The 26,985-nt window shown below is 45.6% G+C and overlaps 1 protein-coding gene across 3 annotated transcripts in view; it reads left to right on the forward strand.

Annotated features, from left to right (window-relative positions):
* Lta4h (leukotriene A4 hydrolase) overlaps window positions 1-26,985 on the forward strand; it is a 35,549-nt gene that overhangs the window by 3,987 nt on the left and 4,577 nt on the right. For all 3 annotated transcript variants that reach the window (XM_052753129.1, XM_052753128.1, XM_052753130.1), the window contains exons 2-15: window positions 2,469-2,599; window positions 4,549-4,669; window positions 8,340-8,408; window positions 10,015-10,119; window positions 10,986-11,038; window positions 13,960-14,032; window positions 14,247-14,387; window positions 15,971-15,994; window positions 16,467-16,537; window positions 17,018-17,129; window positions 17,673-17,817; window positions 19,412-19,515; window positions 19,942-20,012; window positions 23,299-23,353. In XM_052753129.1, the coding sequence (XP_052609089.1) occupies window positions 2,469-2,599; window positions 4,549-4,669; window positions 8,340-8,408; window positions 10,015-10,119; window positions 10,986-11,038; window positions 13,960-14,032; window positions 14,247-14,387; window positions 15,971-15,994; window positions 16,467-16,537; window positions 17,018-17,129; window positions 17,673-17,817; window positions 19,412-19,515; window positions 19,942-20,012; window positions 23,299-23,353 (1,275 nt within the window). The remainder of the gene's footprint in view (window positions 1-2,468; window positions 2,600-4,548; window positions 4,670-8,339; window positions 8,409-10,014; window positions 10,120-10,985; window positions 11,039-13,959; window positions 14,033-14,246; window positions 14,388-15,970; window positions 15,995-16,466; window positions 16,538-17,017; window positions 17,130-17,672; window positions 17,818-19,411; window positions 19,516-19,941; window positions 20,013-23,298; window positions 23,354-26,985) is intronic.

Consider the following 26,985-nt stretch of genomic DNA (forward strand, 5'->3'; position numbering starts at 1 on the left):
TTAAACCACCTCAGTCATAATGGAATAGTGCAGCGGGTGTCACTGGAGAGGGCAGAGCCAGCCAGCTATTAGAACAGTCAGGAGATCTAAAAGTGGCTTCTTCGCAACAGGTAGTCATTAGAATAACTAACTCCTCTGATGCTGACCAGATTTGAAAAGTTCAGGCAATACGGAAAATAGAATGTGTTCCATTGGGAAATGACCCAATTTAATCCATCTTTTTTGTTTTAAGGTGTGCTATAAACACAGATAGTCAAGTGATATCTTTAAAACCAAGCTGATGTTCAGAAAGAAGCTTTAGATCACGGAGAGACAGAAAGGAGTGACTGCTGATGAAGTATTTATGAAGATAGAAATCATATATTCTGAATGTGCAAGCGTGAGAGAAGATGAGCCAGCTCTAGTTGAAGTAATAGTTGGGGTCAAACATTTGGTACCTTGAGGAGTTCTAGGAAGAGAATCTAGATGTCAGAGGAAGGAGCTGCCTGAGGGGGTACAGGGGTGGTGTCAGTTTTAGAAGCCTACTGAATGTGAGGTGGTACTGCCTGGGGTTGTGTTGACCAGGCAGTTACAGATGTCCAGTTAACACATGGGAAATGACAGCTGGCGGAGACTAGTAGAGCAGGGTGTGGCGGCACGTCCCTGTAACCTCCCTGCACACAGTAGGAGTGCTGAGACAGGAAGATTGAGGGTTCAAGGCCAGTCTGGAACCGAGATGAGACCCTATCTCAAAAAGCAAACAAAAGCACCTGGTACAGTCTGGCTGGCTATTCGAGCATGCGGAAGAGCGAGAAGGATAAAGAATATGGCAAGAAAAGCAAAGGGCTGAGGCTCGCATTGGCGTGTGTTTGTGTTCAGGAGTGACAGAGAAGAGAGGGGCAGAAGTATTAAGTCAGAGAACCATTTCTACAGAAAGTCGGAATCCAGGGTGGGGTTCCCACCAAGTGGCAAAGCCCACAAGAGCTAGAGTGAGCCAGGCAGTGGCGGCGCACGCCTGCAATCCCAGCACTCGGGGGGCAGAGCCAGGCGGATCTCTGTGAGTTCGAGACCAGCCTGAACTACAGAGTGAGTTCCAGGACAGGCACCAAAACTACACAAGAGAAACCCTGTTTCAAACAAAACAAAACAAAAAAGAGCTAGAGTGAACGGAGGTCAGCTTACCAGGAAAGATCTCGTGGACCAGGGAGACTTCCCTTCTAGTAGCCAAGGTGCTAAAAGCCAGAGGAAGAGGAGAAAAAAAAGTCACTGAGGGACAGTGGCAGCAGCCATCTTAGAGTGCCCTCGATTTTTAAACTAGAAAGGAAGGAAGGTAGCCCAGTTAGTATCTGGAAGGACAGAGAGAGTCTAAGGTACTGTGAGAGGCTTGTTCAGGCTCTTGGGAAACAGTTTGGTGGTATACAACAAGAGCCTAACTGAGAGATGGTGAAACCATGTGGTTTCTGGGGAGATTGTGGGGCAGAAATTCTCAGACTTGCAGTGGCCCTGCTCGTGCCCAAGGCAGGTGGTCTGAACTGGCCACAGTAAGTGCCTAGGGTCGCTCAGCCACCTGCAGGCTTGGCTAGGCGGCATTGCCTTCCAGGGTTGACCTTTGTTTAGCTATTCAACAGTAGTTGTGTGTGGTCTGCCTAAGGAGTGCCAACGTTTGCTTTAATGGGGGGGGGGTTTACTAAAGTATATCGTCGGAGTGTATGCTTTCTAGGAGAGACTATATAGTGAGACATTAATATGTTAAATTGAATCAGAGTGAAAGAAATTTAAAACACAGGTGAAGATTTCTATAACAGAAGTTAACATTTAACAGAGTGAAAGGCATTTTAACTTAAGATTGGCTTTTATTCAGAGTCCAAAATATATGAGTATCCCAGAGTTAATTATATACAAGTCCTAAAACTCTAACGTTTTCAGGTTGCTTAGAGTGTTGAGAAATAAAGGGTCCTTCAGTTCTGTTGACTCTGTGCTTTAGTTTGGTTTCTCTTGCTGTGATAAAACACCTTGACAAAGCAGCTGTAAAGGAAAGGGGGGTTACCTGGCTTACAATGTGAGGTTAGAGTCCATCATCACTGGGAGTGAAGGCAGGGATTTGAAGCAGCGGTTACACCCACAGCCAAGGGCAGAGAGAATGAAAGCATGCTGCATGCTTGTGCTCAGCCCCTCTACATTATTCAGTTCTGGACCCACACCCAGGGAAATGGTGCCACCCACCGTGGGTGACTCTTCACCACAGTTAACACAGTCAAGACAGTTCCCCACAGGCTACACTCATCTAGACAGTCCCCCATGGAGATTCTCTTCCTAGGCAATTCTAGGTTGTGTTAAGCTGACAAAACTTACCATACGCCTTTTATTCTTAGTTCCGCTCTGCATTTTATGCTCTATAAGTAGCTAGTTTTACATTCACCGTAGTAAACCTATGTCTAATATTTGTTTCTTTTGATGCATAAAACTATTTTCTTCTTATCTGATTTTAGACTTTGGATACAAAAGACCTCACAATAGAAAAAGTGGTGATCAATGGCCAAGAAGTCAAATACACTCTTGGAGAAAGACAGGGTTACAAAGGGTCACCGATGGAGATCTCTCTTCCCATCGCTCTGAGCAAGTATGACCGCCCTCCGCTTTTTATGACTGAATAATGGCAAAGTATGCTTTAAAATAATTCAGACGCCTTTCCTGTGTTTCTAATGTTTGTTTATATGTAGTGATTGGCAGTCGCTTCTGTAATCTGTTCACATTGGTGTGGACAGTGAAAAATGGTATGTTTGCCAGGCAGTGGTGGCACACACCTTTAATCCCAGCACTCGGGAGGCAGAGCCAGGCGGATCTCTGTGAGTTCGAGGCCCAGCTTGGCCTACAGCGTGAGATCCAGGAGTCTCAAAACAACAACAACAACAACAAAAAAAAAACCCCAAAAAACAAAAAGAAAAATGATATGTTCTTAAAACACTGAAGTGATGAAGTGCATGAAACACTGGTGACTAGGACCCTGGGTAACGACTTCTGTAGCTGCTCAGCATTTCACCGGTGTGTGGGGGTGGTGGGGAGCATGCCATTTCAGGATGACTTGGGGAGTATGTGAAGCCACACACTCTTTGCCTGTATCCCAGAGGGCAGCTACTGGTACTGATGGAGTGGTAGTCCTATGGCCAAGTGACTGACTCTGACCCACTCTTAGTATCAGTGATTACACAGCGTCTTTAATTCTTTAAGCCTAGGAGCGGCCCTTCTAGATGAGGGAGGAGACTGGAAGAGAAATAAAGTTACTCATTTAAGAAAACAGTAGGCAGAGTCATTAGGCAGGGAGTATACCCCACCCCTTGATACTCAGGGCAGGGAGAAAGTAGAAACTATTAGCCTGAAGTAAGGATGATCTGCTTCACCTTCCAGGATCTCTATGCCTCCTCCTCCTTTCAAGAAAGAGAAGGAAGGGGCTGGAGAGATGGCCCAGTGGTTAAGAGCTCTGACTGCTCTTCCAGAGGACCCTGGTTCAATTCCCAGCACCCACATGGCAGCTCACAGCTGTCTGTAACTCCAGTTCCTGAGACCCAACACCCATGGCAAAACACCAATGTATGTGAAATAAAAATAAATAAATTTAAAATATTAAAGAAAAAAGGAAGAGAAGGAAGCCACCAGCATAGCTTGGGAGACAACCTCATTAACCCCATTCTGCAGGGGAAGAAACGGGTGTGTTGAGGTGCAGTCATTGCCCCAGTGTTCACCATCTGTGAGTGATGGAGTCAGGATTTCGGTCCAGGTTGGGCTGCCAGTCTCCAGAGTTCTTGCTCATCCCTCGTTATCCGTGTTCTGGGGTGAAGAACCAGTGTTTGTTTCCTCTAGTCTGTCACAGAGAGATACTTCAAAAATCATTAAGTATGAATCTCTATGAGAAAGAGATTTTGTAACTATTAGATTCTACATGTTTCTCTCTCTCTCTCTCTCTCTCTCTCTCTCTCTCTCTCTCTCTCTCTCTGTTTGTTTTTTGTCTTTTTTTTTTCGAGACAGGGTTTCTCTGTGTAGCTTTGGTGCCTGTCCTGGATCTCACTCTGTAGTCCAGGCTGGCCTCGAACTCACAGAGATCCTCCTGGCTCTGCCTGCCGGGTGCTGGGATTACAGGCGTGCGCCACCACTGCCCGGCCTACGTTTCTTTCTCTTGATGTGACTTACCATGTCATAGAGCAACCCTGGTCACGTGCTGGCACCCACCGCTGAGGTAGCCAGAGTGACGAAATTGATTCTTCCACATCCCCACTGTCACAGAAGACAAATCGATGTCACGGATGTAAAGTAGGTAACACACTGTGGGCCACCTGGCTGATATTAGTTCCCGTCATGTGTTCATGAGTACCACAGAGTGAGAAGAAACTCCGGGCTGACATTCAGGCAGCCAAGTCAGCCAGATTTACGTAAGCTGCCGCGTCTCTAGAACTCACTCTCCATCAGTGAGACCGCAGGATAGTTGCTTATGCTATTGTTCCCTGTGTATATTCTGAAGTCAACTTCTGGGAAGTGTAATTATACTGGATTAATTTCTGTCTCTGTTTCGTGCAGAAATCAAGAGGTGGTTATAGAAATTTCCTATGAGACCTCTCCCAAATCCTCTGCGCTTCAGTGGCTCACTCCCGAGCAGACTTCTGGGAAGCAACACCCATACCTCTTCAGTCAGTGCCAGGTAAAAAGGGTGTCCCGGGACTGACGGAAGGTTCCCGGCACATGCAGGCCTTATACAGCACACTGCTTTTGTTTCAAAGTATATAAGACAACGTATACTCTCGTTTGTAAGTGGCTATTAATACAGTGTTTTGAAGTCAGAATTTCTTTGATTTGGAAACAACTTACCTAAACTGAAGTATTTAAGGATTATTTGTACTTACTTCCCAAGCAGCTAGAATACACCCTGTCCTTGAGTAGGGGCGTAATGAATGGCCCTAAAACACTAGAAAAATTTAATCAACAAAAGTCATGTGTGGTGGTTGCAGAAATTGTACCAGTGAGAAAGAGGACTCTGAAAGATTGAATTCCTAGTTGTGAAATATACTAAGTATACTTTTAGAATGACATGATTTCAAATACTTCTTCCCATTTTAAAGCTAGAGTTAAAATACTGTACAATTAGAGATACTTTATTACAAGGATAAATAGAAATCTTTTCTGAAGAAAAAGTCCTAATTCTGTTAATAATCAAATCACTTTGATTAGAGAAAGCCCTTCATGCCAGGTAGTGGTGGCGCACACCTTTAAACCCAGCACTCGGGAGGCAGAGGCAGGCGGATCTCCGTTAGTTCGAGGCCAGCCTGGGCTACCAAATGAGTTCCAGGACAGCCAGGGCTGTTCTGTAGAGAAACCTTGTCTCTGAAAACAAACAACAAAAGCCCCTCATTAAACATTTACTATATTTCCAGGCATCATGTCAGATACTTTGCATTGTTTAATCTTAATACCCCTGTGTGGTAGCTATCATGTTGAGCTCAGGTTCAATTTAAAATGTATAAAGCAACAGAGCGTGATTTAAACATATTTACTTTGTGTGGCACTACTTGAGATATCTTTCTCATGTAAGAAAATTATCTGGAAAAGGGCTGGGGTGGTGCGTGCTCCTGTCCCCAGCTCTTGAGTAGAGGCAGGAGGTTCGGAAGTACGAGGCTGCCCTTGGTTACAAAGCTGATCAGAGGCCAGCTTGGGGTACATGAGACCCTGTCTCAAAAAACAGACAAACACGCATGCGCGCGCGCACACACACACACACACACACACACACACACACACCACACACACCACACACACACAGACACACAAAACAAACACGGAAAATGACTCGAAATAAGATAAAACGTTTTAGGCAAGAATATACAAATCATGTACCCCGTGTCACTTCCTAATTGCTGATTTTCAGTCAGTGTTTCTCATAGAATGTTCATAAGGTAAAGTTAACAAGAAATGTAATGCGGGTAGATCCCAAGAATGTAAATTTGAAGTATTTTGTTCCAGGCTTTTCCTGGCAGCGTTTTAAAGTACAGGAAGCAGATTCCAGGTAGATTAAGAATTGGTTGCGGTTGACTGGCCGTGGGCAGATGTGACTTGATTGATGCTTCCAGCTGTTGCCTGGGGCATGCATGTAAAATGCTGCAGTGTTGCCAGACCACCTGGCCGCAGCCTGGGGAGACGCTCGAGCAGTGTGTTCTGGGAACCTGCTTCAGGAGAGAGACCCAGTTAGTTCGTCTGGTTGGACTTGATCCCACTGTTCTGTATTTTTAAAGATTGGTTTTTATTTGATGTGGATGGGTGTTTTGCCTGCGTGTGTGCCTGTGTACCACATGTGTGTCCATGGAGGCTGGGAGAGAGTGTTTGATCTTCTGGAACTGTAGTTATAGACGGTTGTTAGTTGACATGTAGCTGCTGACATTTGAACCTGCGTCCTCTGCAGGAGTGACAGGTGCTTCTTAATGCATCTCTCAGTCCCTCCAGGTTGGGTTTGTTTTTTTGAGACAGGGTTTCTCTGTGTAGCTTTGGTGCCTGTCCTGGATCTTGCTCTGTAGACCGGGCTGGCCTCGAACTCACAGAGATCCTCCTGCCTCTGCCTCCGGAGTGCTGGGTTAAAGGGGTGCACCACCACCACCGCCCGGCAAGATTGGGTTTTTAAGGAATCCTTTAGATGTGAAGTGAGAGACTTGAAGTCTGTTTGCCCTTGTTGTGGTTATGTGTTCAGGCACGCCCGTGTGTGTGTGTGTGTGTGTGTGTGTGTGTGTGTGTGTGTGTGTGTAATTTACTTTGATTTTTAAAATTAACGTGCCAAGTATTAGCTATGACATTCTCTTTTCTTTTGGTTTTTCAAGATAGCTTCAGAGAGGGGTGTTAGTATGAATACTGTGGTAAGCACAGTGCAGTGTCCTGAGCAGTAATAGATCAAACACAGGCAGCGTATAAAGTTGCAGATCCTGTGGCCATTCTTTGTTGGAATCGTGTTTCTGATTGATGTGGGTGCCGAGGGAGATTCCAGAGCGTGTAAGAATGGGCCTGTCTAGATGGGCCTGAGCGATGCTGTTCTCCCGACTTTTCCTCGTTTTTACTCCCCAAATGTGCTGCAAATGGAAACGTAGAGACGATAACTTTCCCCAAGTTGTTTTCTTGAAGATGCTGCACCCTATTAGATGTCAAGTAGAGAAAATGGTTTTCTTGATAAAATGAGTGTGAGGAGTCCAACAGCTCGTTGTAGGTCTTTCAGAGCCTTGGGGAGGCTGATGTTCCTCGTGACACACCGTACATGGTGTGATGAGTTTACAAGTTTGGCTCCTGTGAGCCTCTCTATCCACGTGACTGTCAACAGTGCTAAACAGTTCATGTCATGTTTCAACAGAACTGTGAAGGTTGACCAGACATAAAGAAGAGGGGTGTGTGTGTGTGTGTGTGTGTGTGTGTGTGTGTGTGTGTGTGTGTATTTGTGTACATGTGGGGGGTGTTGCATACATGTGGATGGGGTGTTACATACATGTGGATGGTTTGTGTGTGTATACATGTGGAGGTATTGTATACATGTGTATAGTGTATGTGTGTACATGTTAGGGGTTCTGTACGCATGTGTATGGTGTGTGTGTGTGTATTTGTGTACATGTGGGGGGTGTTATATACATGTATATGGTGTGTGTGTACATGGGGGTGTTGTGTACATGTGGATGGTGTGTATATGTACATGTGGGGTTATTGCATATATGTGTATGGTGTGTATGGTGTGTGTGTGTACATGGGGGTGTTGTGTACATGTGGATGGTGTGTATATGTACATGTGGGGTTATTGCATATATGTGTATGGTGTGTATGTGTGTGTGTACATGGGGGTGTTGTGTACATGTGTATGATGTGGGGGGTGCTGTGCACATGTGTACAGGAACCAGAGGTTGTCATCAGGTGTCTTCAGTCTCTGCCATCTTATTATTCCTTTTTTGATATTTTGTGTCTGGTTGAACCCAGAACTCACCAGCTAGACTGACAAGCCAGTGAGGTCCAGTGATCCTCCTGCCTCCACCTACCCAGCAGAGGGTTACAGGAGTGTGCAGCAGGACGGGCTTTATAAAAACAAAACAATAACCAGAACAGACAGACAGACAGACAGACACGGGTGCTGGGATCCAGATCCAGGTCCCCAGGCTTCCCAGCCCTGAGATCTGATTATTTTAAACCCACGGATCTAGGTTTGCTTCTTGCTACTCTAAAAGATTTCATGAGATACAAAAACTGTATTCGTCTTTAGAAAGGTTATGCCAGACCAATGCATAATCTTCGTTGCTTCTGTAGAAGTTGATCTGTGAGAAGAGGGAGCAGCCGTTCCTTTCTCTTCCTCCCTCCAGGCCATCCACTGCAGAGCAGTCCTCCCGTGCCAGGACACCCCTTCGGTGAAGCTAACCTACACGGCGGAGGTAAGCGTCACAACTGGTAACTGAATTAACTAAAGGTGGTGTGGATGACAAACGGAGCCGCTCCGAGCTTCAGAGGTAGGAATGGTGTTGATATTTACTTCATATGAGTGTTCCTTAATTAATCTCTTAATAGTTAGTGTAATAGTTACATTTTAATAGGATCCTACTGGGTCTGTGGACATCATTTTGAATCTCTAATAAAAAGGTAGTTTTAAACATTGTAAGTGTGAAAAAGGGAAATCATATTATCCTCATGTTAAAAAAGAAATTAAAATTCTGGATCTGAAGTAAGAATTGAAGACGATTTTTCCTAAGAATGTTTTCTGCAGCCCTGGTGCCCACGTGTAGATGCCCCAGGCAGCATCTACCGATTGTATGTGTGTGTGTGTGTGTGTGTGTGTGTGTGTGTGTGTGTGTGTGTGTGCTCTTCTCCGTCACTGGTCCTGCTAATCCTTTGGGGGGTTGGATTATAGTTCATGAACACCATTCCAGAGGCTGGCCTCCGTAGACCAAGCAAATAAAAGAAAGACCAGTGTTCACTCATGGGAGCTGCTCATTCCCCAGTCTCTCCAGGGCCGAACATACTTTTCTAGTGCTGTAGAATATTATGCTTGGAGGCATGGGACCTCCAAGTTCTGGAATCTTCTCTACCACCAAACTGTGTGACCTTGAACAGGTCCGAATGACGGTCATGAACTGCCTGTCAGTGAGTGCCACTGTTGGCCCACGAACGTGTCATGACCTAGATGGTAGAGGAGGTGAAACTGACCCCTGCTGATCGACTCCGTCTTCGTTATAGTAGGGAGGCCTGATCCGTGCAAAAAACAAGCAGATCACACTTGTGCTAGGGTGTGTACTTGCTAGATCACTAACACTTGGGGTGTTCAGTGACCCTCTGTTTTGTGATTTCCAGAGAAAACGATTCCATGGTTTTCAGCCAAAGTTGTAGTTACCCCCCCCCCCCTCAGAAAATACTGATCGTATCTCCAAGTTCTAAATGTAAGATGGCCAAAGCCACATCCTCTGCCCTGCCATGAGTATATCGTCTTTTGAGTTTGTTTGGGGGCGTAGAAGGGAACAGTTTTTGACCTCCATTTTCACTCATGGAGCTGCTGGTCAGTCCCAACCTGGGACATTTTGCCCATATTTGGTGGGGAAACTGAGGCTCGGGGAGGTTACCCACCCAAATCCCTGCAGTTAGTAGCTAGCAAACTGATGTTCTAATATAGTTTCTCCCCAAACCCTGCCCTTACTATTCCTGGTAAAGGGAAAGACTCATCCCATTTCATTGCTAAGATGCGTTCCCATGTTGCTGATCCCATTTACAAGACTAGGTGGTGAGAAAATCATTTTATATGTTTAGTTTAAGATGCATAGACCCAAGCCGGGCGGTGGTGGCGCACGCCTTTAATCCCAGCACTCGGGAGGCAGAGCCAGGAGGATCTCTGTGAGTTCAAGGCCAGCCTGGGCTACCAAGTGAGTTCCAGGAAAAGGCGCAAAGCTACACAGAGAAACCCTGTCTCGAAAAACCAAAAAAAAAAAAAAAAAAAAAAAAGATGCATAGACCCTCAACTTTAGAAGTGATTCTCTCCCTGCTTCGGACTAGGTGTCTGTCCCAAAAGAATTGGTGGCTCTCATGAGTGCAATCCGCGACGGAGAAGCACCTGACCCAGAAGACCCCAGCAGGAAGATATACAGATTCAACCAGAGGGTAAGATCAGATGAGCGGCTACGGTCTGCCTGGGTTGGTAGTGAACTTCAAGGAACCGGCATCTGTCCTGGGAATCTGGCACAGGGTGGACTTTCAAGAGCAGCCCTCTGCCCTCTTGATGCACTTACAGAGAGGTTGCTCAGTAGGCATGGCTGGGAGTACCTGACTGCGCTTCCTGGATCCAGTCCTGTTCTTATATGTCCTTACTCTTAGACTTCGTCCTCACCTCCTGTATGCGCTGTAACCGGCAGGAGTGTCTGTACATGGGGGCGTTACCAGAGAAGAGCAGTGTTGCCGCCCTGGAAGTTAAAATTCTGACGCAGCTGGGAATGGACCTAGCTTGTGTCTCTGACCTTGAGCGGACAGAAGGGACTATCTGTATATACTTGTGAGACATGTTAATTGTCTTCACAGTGGACGGTGTTGCTTCCTTTCGGGGCCTGTGTTATCACAGCTTTGGCATCTACTTATTGCTGGTTTAAAACATAAAGGAATTTAGGGGGAAAATGTTTTAAAAGTTGGAAGGAAAAAAACATCTGAAAATATAAGGGAAAAGTGCCTGTGTACTTAGCGGTTACTTTTTGGGAAACGCCTAATGTCCCGTTTAAACTTGTTCCGTCCTGGTTTTTGCATGTCATTGGCCTTCCCTTTTGTAGAATAAAAGGGAAACGGATGTTTTGAAGTGTTTTTGTAGCATATGTTTGAACTATCTGCCCCTCAAAAGTAGTTCTATTTGAGAAGGACCACAGGAGAGTGCTTTATAGTGACACTTGGAGATTTAAAGGAGAATTGCATCATTTTACATCTGAACTGTCCGACCTGCACCATTTCTACTCACTGATGCAGCGTGTGTTTGTCTCTTCTAGGTTCCCATACCATGCTATCTGATCGCGTTAGTCGTCGGAGCTTTAGAAAGCAGGTGAGCTTTTGCGCAAATTCTGTGGTTTGTGAAAAGATCAAACCATAGACAAGTTGACCTCCCAGGCAGGGTTGATGGGTAGACAGGCATTGTGTATTGCCCAAGATGTCGGGCTGACAGCTTTAGAGAAGTTCAAATAGAATTATAAATTGTAGACGAGTTATTTTGATGACAGAGTCTTTACTGTTACACCTTCAATTTTCCAAATGAAAAATGAGCACACTCTTGCCTTTAGACTGAGACAGGAATCAGATGTGAGCTTGAAAATGCATGTCTCATGTTCTCCATTTCCTTCTCCTTGAAATTATAAGCTGCCTCTCCAGCCCCCTAGGCAGCTACGTGAAACAGGGAAGATCTATAAAGCCATTGGAATCCTAGAAAGAGTACAGAGATAGGGTATTTTTGATTAAAGTTTTATCAATAGCCAAAGTGCTCTTTTGTTTGGTTGGTTGTTTTGTTTTGTACACAGTTTCAATCTATAGCTCTGACAGGCCTGGAACCCACTATGTAGGCCAGGCTGGCTTTGAACTCAGAGATCTACCTGCCTCTGCATTCCAAGTGCTGTGATTAAAGGCGTGCGCCACCACACCCAGTTTATTTCAAATTTTTATCTGTATGTATATGTGGCAGGTGCACGTGCGTGCGTGCGTGTATGTACTTGTGCATGTGTGTGGAGATCAGTGGATGACTTCAGCTGTCATACTCAGACGCTGTCCACCTCCTTGAGTCTACTTATTGGCCTGAAGCTGTACAGTTAGGCTGAGCTAGCTGGCTAGCAAGCGTCACGTGATCCTCTGTCTCCACCTCTCCAGTGGTGGGGTTACAAACACGCAATACCATACTCAGCACTTTTACATGGGTTCTAGGATTTGAATTTAGGTCCTTGTACTTGCTAAGCAAGCACTTTACTGCCTGAACCCTCCTCCCGACTCTGTTCTTACTTCTAAACAACTGAAAATTGGAATGTTTTTAACAGCCATCGTCTTTTAGTTGCTAAGAATGTGGACATGATAGAGAAGTCAGGCAAGCCAGAGCCAGGTTGGATAGCTCGTCTGTGGATCGCTCACTGCCTCTGAGTTCCATTTCCTTCTTCTGGAAAAGGGAAGATATACACTTCTAAGGATGGAAAGCTCCAGGCCTGTAGGAAGCGTTCAATAAACGACAATATGATTGTTACAGCAGCTGTCGATGAATGCTCATTCCAATGCATTTATCTCGTTGACTCTTCAGCTCGGGTACCTGTGACTGTTGTTCTCATTTTACCAAGAAGAAACTGATACTCAGAGTTTTTAGGAACTTGCTCGGTCATACAGTTAGACCTGTCCAAGCCAGGGCCTATGTCTTGTTCCTTTTAAGCCCATGTAGAATAGCGCTGTGTTGTCTGTAAGCTGTGGTTGCATGAAGCCATTGAGCGTTTGAAACACAACTCATCCAAACTGCCATGCTCTATAAATAAAAATACAGTCTGGATTTCAGAAGACTGTATGGAAACGTAAAATGTTTCCTTAATAATTTGTATACTGACTGTGTTTAAATAATACTTTGGATCTACTGGGTCAAATAAATATTATTGAAATTAATTTAGTTTTGCTTTTTAAACAAAATATGGCTGTCAAAAAATTCCAGCTTTCATCATAATGTGTGTGTTTTTGTGACCCTTGCTAAATTTTTGTTGGGTCGCACTCACAGCTTGGTCTACAGACCACAGCCTGGTAGTTCACAGAAATGCAAATCTGGGTGAAGACTCTTGGAGGCAAGCCTTGCACTGTTGAGGTTGATCCCTGGAGTAAGGGTGGACAAAGAAATCTAGTTCTACAGAGTAGTCCTCTGATCTCCACGTGTGCATTGTGACACACACACATACACACACACACATCATACACATACATAATATAATTTTAAAAGTGAAAAAATGCAAGTGTTTGGGCCCTTTCTCAAGCCTTCTAAACCAAAATTTATATTTTAATGAATTCTCCAGATACTCCCCAGTCTGCACAATAAATGTCTGGAGAATAAAGTTTAGAAGGAATGTTCTAGAGACTGTTTTCAACTGTGGCAGAGTACCATGGTAAAATCTTCTTTGGGGACTTGGTGTAACCACATTTTAAGCTGAAGTGATAATGCATGGTTATAAAGTATGATTTCTTTTTGTTTTTATAATTATGGTGAAAAATCACATGGATGTTAGTCTTAGCCATTTTTAAATGGGGTTGGGTAGTGTGAAATATAGCTACCTTGTTGCGAAACAGATCTGTTGAACGTCATCTTGCAGAACTGAAACCCTGTTCCCCACGTAAGCATCCCCATCCTGCAACTGTCCTGTTTCCATGCCTGCAATGTGACTGTTAGTTACTTCATATAAATAGAATGCAGCAGGTGCCCTTTGCTGGCCAGTTTGTTTCTTTTGAATGACGTCCGTGAGGGTCATCTGTTACTTGCTTTACCTGCTGATTTCTTAACATGGTGTCCAGTATAACCAAGTATGTAATCTCTTCCTATTCTAGGATTATTATTATTGTTGTTGTTATTGTTGTTGTTCAATCTCTGACTGGGCTTCTGAATTCTTGAGATTGAGAGAGTAGCCCATATCCTCAGAGGTCTTAGCACGGAGCCCGGAAGCTATAACAGAGCCCGGAAGCTGACCTCCATGTCGTGCCTCGGTTTTCCTTGAACCTGGACTGTGCCTCACAGAGAGTTAACAGATAAAGCTATTGCTGTATGTTTAACAGCGGGTTTGTTATCTCAGGGTGCTTGGCCCTACCGCTCTTGGTGAGCACATGGTCAGTCTGGTTTTATTTTGTAAGGGTTTGTTATTACAAGATGTCTAGGCCCTTCTTAGAACCAGGTGAGTAATTGACTTGACTTTTTTTTTTTTTTTTTTTTTTTTTTTTTTTTTTTGACGAAGCTTTTCCATTTTGCAGGCAAATTGGCCCAAGAACTCTGGTGTGGTCCGAGAAGGAGCAGGTGGAAAAATCTGCTTATGAATTTTCTGAGGTTGGTCGTAGGAAACCTTCCCAATGATTGTGATAGACAGGAGATTTAAGGTTTGAGTGCTAGGTCAAGCATCTGTGGTTGCTACTTTCTATTTATCATTTATCATTTCAGTCAAGATTCCTAGCTTGCAAACTTCACAGAAAGCTATTTGCAAAATTTCAAGGAATTACTGTTGTGACCATTAAGAGGAGATACGTATGCATTCGTTTTTCAGACTGAATCTATGCTTCAGATCGCAGAAGATCTGGGAGGTCCCTATGTGTGGGGGCAGTACGATCTATTGGTCCTGCCCCCGTCCTTCCCTTACGGCGGCATGGAGAACCCTTGTCTCACATTTGTAACTCCTACTCTACTGGTAAGAAGTATTTCTTCATCCGAAATGGAGATCTCAAATATAAACCTTGGTGAGGGGCTGGGGCGTAGCTCAGTGGATAATGTGCTTGCTGTACAATTGGAGGACTTGATTTGACTTCCCGGAAGCCATGTATAAAGGCTGGGCGTGGTTGTACATACTCGTAATCCTGGACCAGGGAGGTAGGGACAGGCAGATCCTTGAGGTTCAGTGGCCAGTCACCCTAGCCTTCTTGATGAGCCCTGGGCCAGTGAGAGACGCTGTCTCAAAATCCAAGGTAGGTAGTGCTTGAGTAATGGCAGCTAAGGTTGTCCTCTGGCTTCCACATGCTCACATATGAACACACACACACACACACACACACACACACACACACACACACACACAGATGGGAAAGATCCTTAGACTCCTAGTAATATTTTTTCATCTATTTCTCTTGTTTATATAACCCTGTTTGTAATTTTATTACTGGTTGTGGTTATCGAAATTTCACTTTTCAAAGGAGAATGATTTAGCCTTTGCGGAAAGGGAATATTATATTTGGGCTATTTTGAAACATTGAGGGGGCAGTGCCATGCAGCAGCAATCCTTTGATGAATTATGTTTCTAGACAAAGGAGCCACATCATTTATACTTTGCAGTCAGGTACTAGTCAAACAAAAACTCATTGCCCAGCATCTAGGAGAAGATCAGCCTACCACACATGGCTGTTTTATAGACCTGTAAGCTGCTTTGAATCCTACTGAGAATCAAGCAAGGACTTAATTAGCAACTAAGTAAGTAGACTGGGATACACCATAGAACACATTGGACTGTATAAGTTTTCTTTACTGTGTTGTGAGTTATAAGAAAGGAGGGATTAGGGGGTTGTTCAGTGCTTATAGTCCTTGTGAGGACCAGAGCTCAGACTTGCAGAAACCCACGTCAGTACTGCTTGGCCATAGTTCCAGCCTCAGAAGACAGAGTTGAGATCCCCTGAGCAAGCTGCCTAGCAAGCCTCTCCATAACAGAGCTCTGGTTTGATTGAGAGACCCTGACTCACTTTAAATAAAACAGTGGAAGAGCCTTGGGCCTGCACAGGCATGTACATGTGACATATACACATGCACCCATAGACATGTACACACGCTAGAAAAAAGGACAGGGAAAGTGATTAGGAATACAAGATGGACATGGGAAGTATATTCTGGAATTAGAAGCCTATTAGCCCTACTGGTATTGAAAAGTTTTCTGTGGTTAGGGAAAGAAGAAAGCTACTTTTTGCTTTATCTATTTTTTGGATGTTTTTAGAGACAGGATTTCTCTGTGTAGTCCTGGCTGTCCTGGAACTCACTCTGTAGACCAGGCAGGCCCCAAAGTCACAGAGATCCACTGCCTCTGCCTCCCGAGTGCTGGGATTAAAGGCATGCACCACCATGCCCGGTTACTTCTGCTTTCTCAATCCCTGTCTCTGGAACCCATTAAGTACCACAGTAAACATACAGTGGCCCATCAGGCCAGTGTCTGAGATGTAAAGCTGGTGGCATTCAGCTGCAGTCTGTTGTCTGATGATGGAAATACTAAGATTTTTTTTTTCTTTCTTACAGGCAGGTGACAAGTCACTCTCCAATGTAAGTGAAAACTTGTTACAATCTTAACCCTCCAGAAGGTTTTAAATACAAACTGTATCACTAGGAAGCTATTACTGTAAAATAAAACTGGGGTGGTCCTCTTCTTTAGTAATTAGGGTTAGTAGATTAAAGGAAAGTGTGGCCAGATATGATTGATACATGATCATAAAAACAAATATTGTTATTTCCTGTGCATGAAATACTTTAATTGACTTACGTGTTTGATTTAATATTTTCTAGGTTGTTTTTTTTTTCCTTGGTGGTAGTTGTTTCTAATCCTTTAAAGTATTCTATACATTGTTGGTTTTCAGTTAAATTCCATTTTTCCCCTGAAATGAGTAATTCCCTGAATATATTTTTAAAAACATGAAGTCATGTGAATTTAAAAGCAATTTTAAAGTATTTAAATAAGGACTTGTTCTCGGGCGAGGTGATAGATCTGACCACTCATCACTTAATGCTGTCCCCTCAGGTTATTGCCCACGAAATATCTCACAGCTGGACAGGAAACCTAGTAACCAACAAGACGTGGGATCACTTTTGGTATGATTTCTTTTCCTTTTTTTTTTTTTGTTTTGGTCGCTATGGTTCATTTCCCTCTGGCTGCCACTGTTTCCTGTGTACATCTTGTTTCTTTTCCTTACGGTCACCCTGATACACAGCGTTTTCAAACATTCTGCAACACCTGTCACGGTGGTAGATCCAATCTAGGTGTCCCTTTCATTCTTGCTACTTACTTTCTGATGTTGCCTCATTTTAACACGTGAACTTGTTAAAAACAAAATTACCGCTTAATGTTCTGTACTGCCGGCTGCTTGGCTGGGCTTGTTACTGTCTCCGGCTGCTTGGCTGGGCTTGTTACTGTCTCCGGTGACTGCTGGGCTCCTCCAGGCAGCAGGGGCTGAGATGTGCGGGCCATGCCTCATGCTCTCCTCCCTAAGAGGAGCAAATGGAAAACACCTGCTCGGTTAAAATGCTGTGTCCTCTCGGCTGGGACAGTGCCCATTTTTCGTTCCTTTTCAGGTTAAACGAAGGACATACTGTCTATTTAGAGCGCCACATTTGTGGACGATTGTTTGGGGAGAAGTTCAGACACTTCCATGCTTTGGGAGGATGGGGAGAATTGCAGAATACGGTGAGTGAGACGGGCTTTTAGAAGCGTTCACCTAACGTTGAATAGTCCTTGCAGACCGGGTTTATAAAGTGTCCTTGTTAGCAACAAGGAAGCCATAGTACAGGTGTGCAAAAGGAAGCAGCTACCCTATGATAAGTCTGTTGACACACGCCATTCATGACTTGGTCCAAACTGGGAGCTGAGGAACACATCATAAGTTCTTTGCTGTTAACGTAGCTGATTATTTCATTGAAATTTATGTGAACTACTTGCGAATTTTTGAATGCTCTCTCCCAAATCTAAATTTGTAGCTCAAGCTTTGAATCTCTCTAGTTATCTCATCAAAGTAAAACCTGTTATTAGCGAGAAATAGCAGAGACACATCTTGTCCTCCTTATAGTTAGATTCTACCAGTGATAGCAATGTTCTGTGTTTCCAGTCGCTAAGTGCAAGTTCTTAGAAGCCTGTTAACGGCCCTGAGTGAAGCAATACTTCTTGCCAGCTTGCTGGCACAGTTACGTCCCTCTTCCTATGAGAACACTCGTTTTATTTATTGGGTTGCAGATAAAAACTTTTGGGGAGTCCCATCCCTTCACCAAGCTCGTGGTTGATCTGAAGGATGTGGACCCCGACGTAGCCTACTCCTCCATCCCCTATGAGAAGGGCTTCGCCTTGCTCTTCTACCTTGAGCAGCTTCTTGGTGGACCAGGTAAGTAGTTGGCCTTGTCAGGCTGGTGTTTTTGACTTTGTTTTGTTTTGTTTCGTGTTTTTTCTTGTGGAGGGTGATGTGAAGACTAGAGATGAATTGTAAACGGTGTCTCTTTATTTTGTACTTCCAGTTCATTCTGCTGGAGACCTCTGTATTGCTTTCTGTTACTGCCTATATTCATAAAACTCCACACAACCCCTTAATCTGTATAATGTGGCTTGACTTTTTTATTTTTAATCCCATTATACTTGAAGAATTAGGGGAATAGTGTCTACCCATTGACAAACTTCTATAATCCAGAAGTTTATGAGTGATAAATGAGAACTCTCGCACCCCTCCCTAGCCCCGGGGTCACCCCGTTAGCAGTTTGATGTGTGGCTCCACTATAGAGTATCTGAATCGCCAATGTCGTTCATCTTGTTCCCTGTGGCCTCCAGTAAACAGAACAAGGATTCCTTGAACTCAAGTGTGTGATACCTCAGCAGGGCTCCTGAGAAACCCGGGTGGCTTAGAGTGTTTGGAGAGAGGTACCATCCATGTGACTTTCATCACAGTGTATTGTAATGATTCTGCTTCATGACTAGCTAGGTATTGTTCTTAACCCTTCCCATGCCACATGGATGAATTCAGTTTGTCCGTAGGTCTGTCCGTATGGAAAACAGTAGTGCAGTAGGGTCTGGTACTGTGTGCAGTTTTATCCATCTGCTGGAGCCTTGCAACATAAGCCCCTCAGGCAAGAGTTTGACTGTATCCATTTTTTTTGTTTGTTTGTTTTTCTAGATAGGGTTTCTCTGTGAAACAATCCTGGCTGTCCTGGAACTCGCTTGATAGACCAGGCTGGCCTCGAACTCACAGAAATCCACCTGCCTCTGCCTCCCGAGTGCTGGGATTAAAGGTGTGCACCACCGCCAGGCCCTGTATCTGTCTTTTTAATTTTTAAGGCTCAGTGCACGTGATTCCATCTCATATTTTTGTTTGTTTGTTTGTTTTTCGAGACAGGGTTTCTTTGTGTAGTTTTGGTGCCTGTCCTGGATCTCCCTCTGTAGACCAGGCTGGCCTCGAACTCACAGAGATCCGCCTGGCTCTGCCTCCCGAGTGCTGGGATTAAAGGTGTGCACCACCACCGACCGCCTGGCTCCATCTCATATTTTTAATGCTATCATGATATTGTCTTACATAACTGTGATGACTTTACGTGACCTCATACTGATGGCCTGAGAGGGGTTCCCTCTGTTGATGGACTTTGAAGGTGCTCCCCTTCCGTTCTGCCTGTCGGCTCTTACTCTCCTCCTTTCTCATCATATGAGGGTTATTTTCAGAACGTGGATTATTCTTGCGCTGTGTCTTCATTATGTTATCCCGGCCTGGGAAGAGTTTCTCTTCTCCCCTGCGCTGACTCGCATCGACTTCACAGGCCCAGCTTGAGACCTACCTCCTTTCTTGAACATCCTTTCACGGTCGAAGCTCTCCATGGCCCTCTTGAGTGATCTCTGTTGTTCTTTGGTTACTAGAACAATGCCAACCACAAAAGAGAGCAGGGATTGCCTTTCTGTGCATGGATTTCTTCTAAATTTTTTTCCTCTTTTCCTCCTAGAGGTGTTTCTAGGATTCTTAAAGGCTTATGTTGAGAAATTTTCCTACAAGAGTGTGACCACCGACGACTGGAAGGGCTTCCTGTATTCCCACTTTAAAGATAAGGTTGGTTTTAAATTCCTCTTATTTTTAATGCCCAGTGTATCTCTATAAACTATTTGCTAGGCCACGTGAGTTACTTAATCATAGTATTGGTTCAGAATTTGCCGTGAGACTTGGTTGATCTGTTTTAATTCTCTTTCAGAACACTAGTAATGGCTGTAAGTTTATGTTAATGAGCTAGATTTGACTCCACATTATTTACAGATGTCAGAATGTCACATTGTGTTCCAGAAGTAGACGCGATGGTGATGATCTGTTGCTTGGTATTAATTTTAAGAAGTAGTGAGATGGAGAAGTTACCGTGATGTGGCGAAGTAGAGTTGATTGTATGTCTGATTCCTCACAGCTTTGTTTGCCGTCCCTCATCTGTTTGTTTTGACCCGAGGAAAAGTCATCCTGTCACAAACTGGGTGTTCTTCCTCTTCACAGGTGGATCTTCTCAATCAAGTTGATTGGAATGCCTGGCTCTATTCTCCTGGCCTGCCTCCAGTCAAACCAAAGTAAGCACTCGCCTGCGAACACGTTGCCTTGGTTTTCCTAATCCAAGGGTATCCAACCTTTGGTTATTGCCACACAGCCTACTCGTCTACAGATGTCTTAGGCTGCAGGCATAACCATAATCTTGGGGCATGTGGCCTGAGGGCTGCAGGCTGGACACACCTAACCCTAGCGCTTTCGGAGTATCTGGAAGGACCGTATGCTTTTCTTAAACTGTTACCAGTCAGCAAAAAGAACAAGGGGCTTAGGTTTCTAGACCTTTCCCCTGAAGCCCAAAGCCATTTCCGTAGTTTACAAACAGATCTGTTGAACAGATTGGGAGTGTTACTGGGTGCCAAGTTTCCACATGAGGGTGGTGAGGGCTGTCGGAAAGAGCAAGCTGTTTTCCTAAAGCTTCTGTGAAAGTTAGGTATGATGGCTGCCTTTGACCCCAGCCCCAGGAGGAGGAGGAGGCAGGAGGATTATGAGCCCAGGGCCAGTTGGGGTTGTATAGCAAGACCTGTTCTAAAACCACACACACACACACACACACACACACACACACACACACTTGCAGTAAGGAAAATAGCAAGTATTATATTCTTATATTATTACAAGTTATCATCCCTATTTCCAGAAGTGACAACTTAGAGTAGGCTAACCTAAGTGCTTTGTCCAGAATTGCGTGACTCTTAGTAAGCACTGAAACCCTGGAGTCTTGCCTCCCCTGTCTTTTACTAAACACTTCCCTGGAGTCAGGGAGCTGCACCCTAGACTTCAGGAGTTGTGTGAGGAAGTTTCAGCCCTTGGTTGCCCTTCCTTTGAATCATGGAGAGTCCTACCAGCTACTCTCCCAGTGAACAACCCAGTTTAATTGAGGCACGGGGCTGAGCATCCGAAGTTGAGGTAGAAAACAGATGTCACGGTCATGTGTGTTTGAAGAGCCTCTTGAGAGCTGAGGTTGAGAAGGAAGTGGTTAGGCGGGTACTGAGAGTGTGGTCGGAAGAGATGGGCTGACTCCGCATCCTCTGATTCGGATGTCAGCGCTCCTGACGTCCGCGTGTGTTTAAATGTCTCTCGGGTCATCCGTTCCTCTCCGCTTCTCCTACCTTCACTGACATTCACTGACACATCAGCTCTCCGTCCTGGAAGAGAGACTCCTGTGCTCTCTAAGCTGTGTATCTTGATGTTTTCTGGCCTCGTTCTGTACCGGTGTGTACAGAGAGCTGGAGTAAACATTTAAAAACATAAGCAGAGGCAGGCCGGTCTCTGTGCGTTGGAGGCTAGCTTGGTCTATGTGATGAGTTCCAGGACAGCCAAGGCTGCATAACAGAGACCCTTTCATAGTAAACAATGGTGCACACCTGCAACTGTGCCCATCTGGTCTCTTGTTAGCTGTCTTCTCTGGTGCTCTTCTCTCCTTGGGCTGAGGCCAAATCCTTTCTTTCACAGGGACTCCATGGCTCCCAACATTCCACACCCTCTGCTTCGGTCAGGCTGCTAGTCTAGGGTCTCTCAGACTCGCCACACGCCTTCAAGCTTCGTACCCAGACACTCGCACTTCCTTCTACGTAGATAATTCCAGCGTCCGCTTAGGAAGCACTTCCTCATGGAGGTGTCTCTTGACCTCTGCGCAGGTCAGATCTTGCGCTTGAGAGTGTCTTGGTGCTGCTGTGTGCAAAGTCACACAGCTTTGCGTTTGCTTGTGTGACTAAACATTGTTCCTTTGGCTGCACCGTACACGCTGTGAGAGCAAGGCTCGAGGCTGGTTTGCACATCACTTTCCCCAGGGCGTTGTCTTGAGTAGGATTTACTTCCTCTTCCTGAGCTAATAACTTTTCATTCAACCAACCATACCAAGAAGGAAGTTTCAGAACACTAAGAAAGACACCAACCAAACCTGTCCCGCTGTCTTGGTGTTGAAGAAATCTATGCTGGGGGCTGGAGAGATGGCTCAGAGGTTAAGAGCACTGGCTGCTCTTCCAGAGGTCCTGAGTTCAATTCCCAGCAACCACATGGTGGCTCACACCCATCTGTAATGAGATCTGGTGCCAGTATACATAATAAATAAATCTTAAAGAACTCTGTGCTGAGGAGAAGGTGTCTTGCAGCCTGGGGAGTGGATGACCTCTGATCTCACTTGCCTCCATCCACAGCCTGACTGCCGTATGACAGTAGAGTGACTGCTTAGCCCTGGTGTTACCCAGCTGCCTTTGCTGGACAAAATTCCTGACATGATCTGAGAAGACCTGGTTTGGCTCCTGCTTTTGTCTGGGGCCATGGTTCTCTCTGTGGTGAAGTAGAACACAAGAGAAGGTGGTCCTGGGGGCAGAGAGAGAGACAGAGAGACAGAGACAGAGACAGAGATCCACTTCCACATTGGCCTCCCCTCCTAACAGCCCATTCGTTTGTGGACGAAGTTAGTATCCTCATAATCCGGTTACTTCTAAATAGCACACCAGCCAAGGACCAAGCCTTCAACCCATGAGGCTTTGGAGGACATTTCAGATTCAAACTCAGAGCACTCAGGATGTACTTGCTTCCTACCAGAGTCCAGGGGCAGCAAATTGCAATTATTATTTACTGCTGACGAGGAAGAATTGTGAATGGACTCCCCGCTCGTTCCCGAGAAAAGAGCAGAAGAATAGAGAATCCCTCAGCAGGAGGTGTATCTCTTGTCGCTGATCACCTTTTCCCAGCAGAGGCTTGATGTTTAGATAAAGAGGGCTGTTTGCAAGAATGGCATTCAAGACGGGAGCGCACACATTCCGGCACTGCTTGTTTTGCTTACTGGTTAATCTACCATCCATAAAGGAATGAATTTCTCACATGGTGACTTGGGACTCTCAAGTCTGGTCTCTCAAGGAGCAGTGCCTGTTACCTGGCCTGCTTGTAGATTTACTGGGTGATGAAAAGTTTGGAACAACCCAAAAGTAAAAGCCCTGGGAATGGGGACCTGGTGTTCCGTGTGCTGTCCTGGGTGCCCGGAGCTGTGGATGTGCCAAGTGTGCTCCGCTGACCCCCATCCCAAGTCCTTCTTGGGTGTGTGACGGCCGCGTTGAGGTGCTTTTGTGTTCTCTGTGAAGGACAGCCAGGGCTTTCTTCATGTGCTGTCCAGTGGGGTACCCCATTTGGATTTGGGAATTCTCAGATGAGTCAGGTGGACTTCCTTCTTCTAACACTCAGGAGCTCTTTATCTTTAAAGAAATTTTAAGTTTTTGGCATTTTATATGGCATAAAACCGCATTTATGCAAAAGGGTGTGTTTGTTTACAAAATGTAATCTTTAATATGTTTTTCATTCTTGCAGTTATGATATGACTCTGACAAATGCCTGCATTGCCTTAAGTCAAAGATGGGTCACTGTAAGTAGTGATGGGTGATTTTCGGATCTTTTCTGAATTATCTTTTGGGGGCGGGGCGGGGCAGGCACTTTACACTGTGAGTGACTGTGTTTGTAAGTTGTTTACCTGGGCCGATAATGTCTTCCCATACACACACACACACCCCCCCCCCATCACTCATGAGATGTGCTTCAAATGCCTGTGGGTAAATCTGAATGATCTTGGGCGAGTGTTGAATGCCAACTGTGGAACGGGAGGAACTGCTGAGGGGTCCTGCTGGTTGCGAGCTGTTCATTTCTACAAAACTTCCTGAAGAGGAGTTTCTTCGTATGTGTGCTAAAATATACGTCCAGGGAGACCAGACTGAGTATGTACCCTGGTATATGTACCCAAACATGCCTTGGGAGACCAGACTGAGCATATACCCTGGTATATGTACCCAAACATGCCATGCCTCGGGAGACCAGACTGAGCATGTACCCCGGGTGACTCTGGAATGGCAAATCAGAGAAAACGGAACTGTCGCTTTATCTTGAGGATTGCAGCAAGTGTTGAGGCTGCTCTCTGAAATTTATCTTTAAAGTTTATGTGGCAGGCGTTTCTTGGCAACCTTCCACGTACAGAATTCTGGGCTTCACACTGCGAAAGAAACAGATGGACCTGCCTTTAGGTTGGCTGTAGCTTAATGAAAGACAATCGATTTCTGCACGAATTACTTTTAAGCCGAGCAATGAGCAGCGTGTGAAAGAGGCAGGTGGAGTCATGGACTCAACAGAGGGATCCCCCCACCCTGTGGGATACTGAGATGCCCCCATCCATATCAAGGAGTGTGTGTGTGGGGGGGAACAGACGGACATTCTGCGGTTCAGGAGGGGTGTTTCAACATAGGTTTTTGTTAAAAAGCCGCATCAAAACAGCACTGTACACAGCAGTCTTCTACTTTGGCCCCCTTCTTTCATACACTTTAGCTGTGTGGTGAGGGTTTATAAAGCCAGCACAGCGGGCAGAAGTATTTAGGAGTGTGTCTGGCTGGCTTAGTCTAGGGACGCGTAGGAAGAGCAAGGACCAATGATGGGGATGGCTCACGCCATGAATGTTTGTTCCCATGGCCTGGACAAGGGCAGTTCACTTCACAGAGAGAATGGTAGGTGCTGGTTACTTGACGCCAAAGAGAGCTTTTGCTGTGTTCATTTGTTTTGCCTGTTTCTTCCGCCAGACTGTCGGCTCCTCAAGAGCAGGAATTCTATTTACTTTTCCTATGTCCCCAGGACCATTCTCCTTTATTCACTGTTGGATAAATGTAGGAACCGAGAGAGGGGAACAAGATTGGAAGATAAATATGCTTATCAGGCTAGGGATTGAAGATGTAACCTGTAGGCAGCGGTGGGATCTTTGAAGATTTGGAATTGTAAATGAAAGGACCGGGGTCTGACATTGAGACCATGAGTCTGTCAGTGTGGTGGGACAGGAGACGCTAAGATGGAGAAGGCAGCTTCAGGAAGAAAGCCAGCTGGGGGGCGAGCAGGAGTCGTACACATACATTGATGGGTTCTGCATTTAGAACAGTGCAGAGGAGAACACTCACATTGAAGAGCGCTTGGAGGTTTGATTTTCTTTTCTTTTTTTTTTTTTGGTTTTTCGAGACAGGGTTTCTCTGTGTAGCTTTGTGCTTTTTTTTGGTTTTTTGAGACAGGGTTTCTCTGTGTAGCTTTGCTCCTTTCCTGGAACTCACTCCGTAGCCCAGGCTGGCCTCAAACTGGGATTAAAGGCGTGCGCCACCACCGCCCGGTGAGGTTTGATTTTGTAACTAGCTAAGAAGTCAGTGGACGGAAAATGCAGTCCAGTGGCAGACCACGTCCTTAGCATGCACAAGCCCTGGGTTCAGTGGCCAGGACCCCCACCCCAGCAAAGTAACTGGGAGCAGATTAGATGTTGAATATTAGACAAGGGAGTCGGGCATTTCAGGCACTGGGAGAAAACCCTTAGAGACACACGGGGAAAACAAAGCAAGAGCATAAGACGGGGAAACGTACCCAGAGACCAGTGGAAGCTTCCCTCTCACTTAGCCCAGCTCTGTGACTCGCCTGTGGCCTCGGCGTGCAGGAGGCAGGCAGGGCGGTTGTGAATTCAGGGCCAGCTACATCAGGAGACCTTTGTCAGAAAAGGAAGGAAGGAAAGACGGATGGAAGGAAGGAGACAGAAGGGAGAGGAGGAAGGGATGGGGTCTCATTTAAAATCCTGTAAACCGTAAGCTTTGTGGAGACTCCAGTCAGAGCAGAGGTAGAGGAGTGAGTTTCAATCCACCGGCGTGTGTCTTGGGTGGTGTTTGGGGCCCTCTGACTCCTGCTGCTCACAAGGAAGTGATAGGAATGGAGTGTCTAAGTAGCTGTCTTTCGGAGAATTGGCCGGCTGTGCGCATGTGTGCCTTGGCTGTGGCCATTTTACCTGGACTGGTGTTGAATTCGGCTGGCAGGAGTTTAATAATGAGCTTTCTTTAGTGTGTCAGAAGGCCTAATTATTTGCATTCCGGGAGAGAAAGCTGGTTGCACACTTTGGCACACGAGCTTTGCTCTTTTGGCTCCACCTGTGTCAGCTCACAGACGTGCCGGACTGAGAAGAGTGAGGGCCGTCTGTGGGAAACCAGAGCCTCTCCATGAGTCTCCAGGAACCCCTTAGTCCATTTGAAAAGTCCGTCCCGCTTGCCTGCTGCTGGAGAAGCTGCTGCTCACTTCCGCTCTGCTATTGCTCCGGGCCCAGCAGGGAAAGGCAGATGGTTTATTACAAACATTTCAGTCGTCATGGGGACAGGGTTTGTCACAGTGAGGACGTTAACCTTGAGGGTCCTGTCCTCAGGTGCTTTCACGGCTGCTTTGCCCAACTATTAAAGGACTGTACACAGACATACAAATAGGGGCTCTGGTGGCCCAGTGGCTAAAGTGTGATCAGGTGTGAGGGCTGGTATCTGGATGCCCAGCACCCGCATAAAAGGCAGGCAGACATGGCAGCCTGCTCCTGTAATCTCAGTGCTCAGCAGGCAGAGACAGGGGGACCCCCAGGGTAAGCTGGCTGCCTCGACTGCCGAATCGGGGCCTCTGCAAGCTCAGTGAAAGAACACGCCTCAGGAAAGTGGAGAGTGAGTGGGAAGACACTCGGAGCCAACCTCTGGCCTCTTCATGTGTGTGCACACAGGTTCAGACTCAGTGAGCGCAAGCATGCACACACACATACACACACATACATATACACCTGCATGCACACACACACAAACACATATACACCCAAATGCATGCATACACACACACACATACACACACACACACATATACACCCGCATGCACACACACACAAACACATACACCAGCATGCATACACATGCACATGCACACACACGCACACACACGCGCACACACACACACGCGCGTAAAAATAAAAAGGAATATGTATGAAGGAAACAAGTGGTAGGTCATAAGAACCAACTGGAAAGCAGTGGCCGTGGGCCACCACAAGTGTGACCATCTTGGTCCGTGGAGCGCCCACCAGGCTCTCATTTGGCCTATAAGGTGTCTCCTCTGTACCAGATTGGCTTATAAACGAGTTGACATGCTGTATGTAATGTCTCTTTGCTTTGGAAATCATGGTACTTCTGATGGTTC

Source organism: Peromyscus californicus, unplaced genomic scaffold (assembly GCF_007827085.1).
Source record: "Peromyscus californicus insignis strain IS unplaced genomic scaffold, ASM782708v3 Scaffold_24__1_contigs__length_46423439, whole genome shotgun sequence".
Lineage (NCBI taxonomy): Eukaryota > Metazoa > Chordata > Mammalia > Rodentia > Cricetidae > Peromyscus > Peromyscus californicus.